We start from the raw sequence: 3,696 nt of genomic DNA on the forward strand, positions 1-3,696 counted from the left end.
AAAACGAAACACCTTCGACTCTGTATCTAGATCTTTATTTAGAGGGTGGTAGCCCTATATCCTTTAGCTTCCACTTTACCATCAGATGCTTTTCTAGCTTCTCGGAAGGGGTCTGGATCCTGTTGCCGAAGCTCATAATTCCGGGTTTCGTGTATCAATGCTTCTAGATTAGTGTTAAGGGTGTGGTCGAAGATCAGGCTTGACTGACCGACTTCATTGACGGCGCATTTCGTTCTGGGTGGTGTTTCAGTAATTATGAGTGGCCTCTAAAGTCTTGGTAGCCTTTAGTCACTTTTGCTTACCTATCTTTTCCCATAGGATTCTAAACCTTCCCCTGATCTACGATCACCCTAGTTTGCACTTTTTTGTAAAAGTTTGTTGGTTCGGCAAATTATTAAGTGGCAGCTCTTTCTACGGATTCGTCTGCTGACGAGGATTCTGATGTTTCGGATGGAGATAGTTATGCTGATGCTGATGCCAAGGCTTATTCCACTACGGATACAAAAAGACAGAAAAGGGATTATTCCTCCTTTTCGGGATTTAGAAATTCATTTTCTTCCTTCCCCGAGCCCACCTTTAGCCCTTTCTTCAACTACTATTGTGGTAGGAACACATTCTTCGAGCAGGAGAACATTCTGATTTGAAAGAAAGTAAAAGCTAGGCTAGTTGCGGTGCCATCTTAATCTTCTAGTTTGCCGCGTCCTCTTGCTGCTTCCTGAGGAGATACTGAAGAAGCACGCAATGGAGACGGCGAGAACTTACGACAAGGTGCAACCTTGAAAGGAATAAGGTGGAAGCAGAGTATGAAGAGTTGTCACAAAAGAGAAGGAATGGGTGAGGAATTGACACATGTAAATCCTTTAGCAAGTAGGAGAGCCATCAAATTTCAGAAGCAGTGATAGCTAACGCTTTGTATTCAGCTTCTGCACTAGCACGGGCAACTGTTGGTTTCTTTTTAGAGCCCCAAGAAATTAGATTGTCACCAAAGTAAATGCAGAATCCAGTGGTTGAGCGACGAATTGTTGGACAACCAGCCCCGCATAAGAGTAACAAAAAAAAGTGTTGAGATAGGGCGATGAGGAAATCTAAGACCATAATATAATGGAGAGTGCCTTTCAAATACCTTAAAATGCGTTTAAGACACTGATCATGAACAGTGATGGGATTGGCCATAAACTGGCAGGCATGATTAACAGCATAGCTGAGGTCCGGTCGAGTGAGAGTGATATATTGGAGAGCACCAACAGTACTCCGATAGGCCTGAGGATCAGAGGGAGGTGTACCATCCAAAGCTGAAAGTTTAGAACCGGAAGCAATTTGTGTAGCACAAGGTTTGCAACCAAGCATGTTGGTCCGGCGGAATCAATCTAAAGCATATTTGGTTTGTGACAGAAGAAGGCCAGAGGAGTCACGCTGAGCTTCAATGCCAAGGAAGTCATTGAGATAACCCAAGTCCTTCATGGCAAAATATTTACTGAGACGGTGAATAAATTGAGTGAGAAGAGATCCGTTGTCACCAGTTAAGATGATGAAAGGACGATACAACCAGTAGAGGAATGGTGAAGAAAGATAGATGGAGGTATCCGTAACACTCTGACGAAAGCCACTTTGGAGACGATAGGTACTGAACTGTTGAAAGCATGCCAATTGTGCTTGACGAAGACCAACAATGGCCTTATGATAGCGACAAAGATGAGTAGGCTTAGAAGGATCAACAAATCCAAGAGGTTGTTGCATGTATACCTCTTAAAGTCAAAGACCATGAAGGAAGGCATTTTTCACATCAAGTTGGCGAATGGGCCAATTTCGTGAGATGGCAACTGCTAGAACTGAATTTAGTAGTCCGGAATGGTAAAGAAAACCATAATGGACTAAATTTATGAGAGGCATCCTTTCTTTAAGCGGTCCATATCTTGGCCACCACATCATTTTGAACTATTCAAGGACTAGTCGAGCATGTATCGAATCTGTATGACTGTAGTCTTAATTTGAATACCGCTCCGTGGGGATCTCGAAGAATGCATTTTCGTAGTCCAAGTAAAATATAGACATACATCAAGATCTATGGGTTCGGCCACGCAAGAAATGCGTCCGGGTTCATTTTTGAAAGATGGTCCCCAATCTTTCCATGGTATAACCATTCTGATAACGAGCATAGTTGACAGCACTTATCCCTTCTCATTCAGGTATTTTTGTAAGTGGACTGATCTTCTTCGTATAGAATTGTCTCTGCTTGGTCCCATCTAAGTCTAGATCCTTCATTACAGAAGTCATCTTTCCACTGTATTTCTGAAGGACAAGCGTATGAAAGAAAAGGGGGAGCCATAGAAGTAGGGCATTTCCGGGTTATGTCTGTGCTGTGACCTTATGAACCGTGTCAGAATAAGTATCAAATAAACCAAAAGTTATCAGCTTCTGTCTTAAGTGCTTCAGTTCGACGTGATCTATCATAGACGCTTTTGAATCAGAATCTTCCCCTACTTTCCACACATCATGAGCGGATTATTTCTCCCTCTGAAACTCTAGCCAAATTGTTCAGGGATGACGGTAAACCCGTTTGCAAATCACAAAGCAGACAACTCGTCGATCTTCGTCTAGCTCCCTGACTACATACTAATAAAGGGAAAGAATAAAAATGGGTAGAGCAAGATTCTGTACTGACCGTCAAGACGTGATAATTCATGATTCCCAACCAATTAGTCATTTGAATCTTAGAATGTGCTAATGGTTGGGGGCCCGCCCAAGCTTTCTCAATCAATAGAAAAATTGGCCCTCCCACCTTTGACTTGAGCATTGAATTGACATTTTGTACTGAGGACGACCTATGAGATGGTTTGAACCGGTTCTCAAACCTACTACTATACGAACAGTCTTCTTCGGCTAAGGCTGGCAAATCCAACTCTTTTTTGTTAAAAAGAGATCTCGAATCAAGGGCTATCGACCCGACAGTGCTCCGTTGGTCCATTTAGTGGATCCTCCCCCCAAAACAAGATCATATTGAGCAGCAACTTCGAGGAAGATAGCATTGGGACATGCTATTACCTGGACATGCTATTACCTATGTATGGTGACGGGTGTCATGCCAGAGTCTGTCCGGGTGGGCTCAAGCTAAAGCAGGAGAAGAGAGTTAGCTTTCTGCTGAGTGAGCCTCGAACAGGAGCGGACGCACACTAGATCAGAGCAAGTTTAGCTGGCCCAATGGCGCAGACACCTACTAGGATGAGGCATAGCGGGAATTGAACCCACATCTCGTTGAGCTGCTCCAGAAAGCACCCCTTTCGGAAGCTCAATTTGTAGGACCGGGGAGAACACTCGCAGGCGTGCAGGCATTTTGAGAGAGTGCAAAACTCTAACTTGAGTAAGTGCCAGCCAGGCAAAAGGGTTAGCCTGAAGTGGTGGTTTAACCAAAGGGGGAACGTGCAACAGTTGGATTCAGCATGCTCTTAGAATAGCTGTGGAAATCCGAACGCCTATCCCAACACGGAGAGCTTATCCACTACATCTACATAAGGAATAGTCTAGTCCAATATTTCTTGTCCTTAAAATATCATATATGCACCGCTGCTGATCCTTTCTAAATCCAGCTTCAACCGAGCATAAGTCTGCTGCGGGAACAGGAAGAACGGAAATTTACTTTTATGTTGAAGTCTTTCCCGTTGGAAGGCTGGGGGCGCCTTGCACGTCTTGGAAAAATCA

General features: G+C 43.8%; 1 protein-coding gene across 1 annotated transcript; it reads right to left on the bottom strand.

Moving 5' to 3' along the window:
- Nucleotides 1-879: 879 nt before the first annotated feature.
- Nucleotides 880-1,347, bottom strand: LOC138907034 (uncharacterized mitochondrial protein AtMg00810-like). The gene has a single exon (XM_070197003.1). The coding sequence runs from the start codon at nucleotides 1,345-1,347 to the stop codon at nucleotides 880-882; it is 468 nt and encodes a 155-aa protein (XP_070053104.1).
- Between the last annotated feature and the right edge of the window lie 2,349 nt (nucleotides 1,348-3,696).

This window comes from Nicotiana tomentosiformis, chromosome 1, assembly GCF_000390325.3.
Source record: "Nicotiana tomentosiformis chromosome 1, ASM39032v3, whole genome shotgun sequence".
NCBI classification, from domain to species: Eukaryota; Viridiplantae; Streptophyta; class Magnoliopsida; order Solanales; family Solanaceae; genus Nicotiana; species Nicotiana tomentosiformis.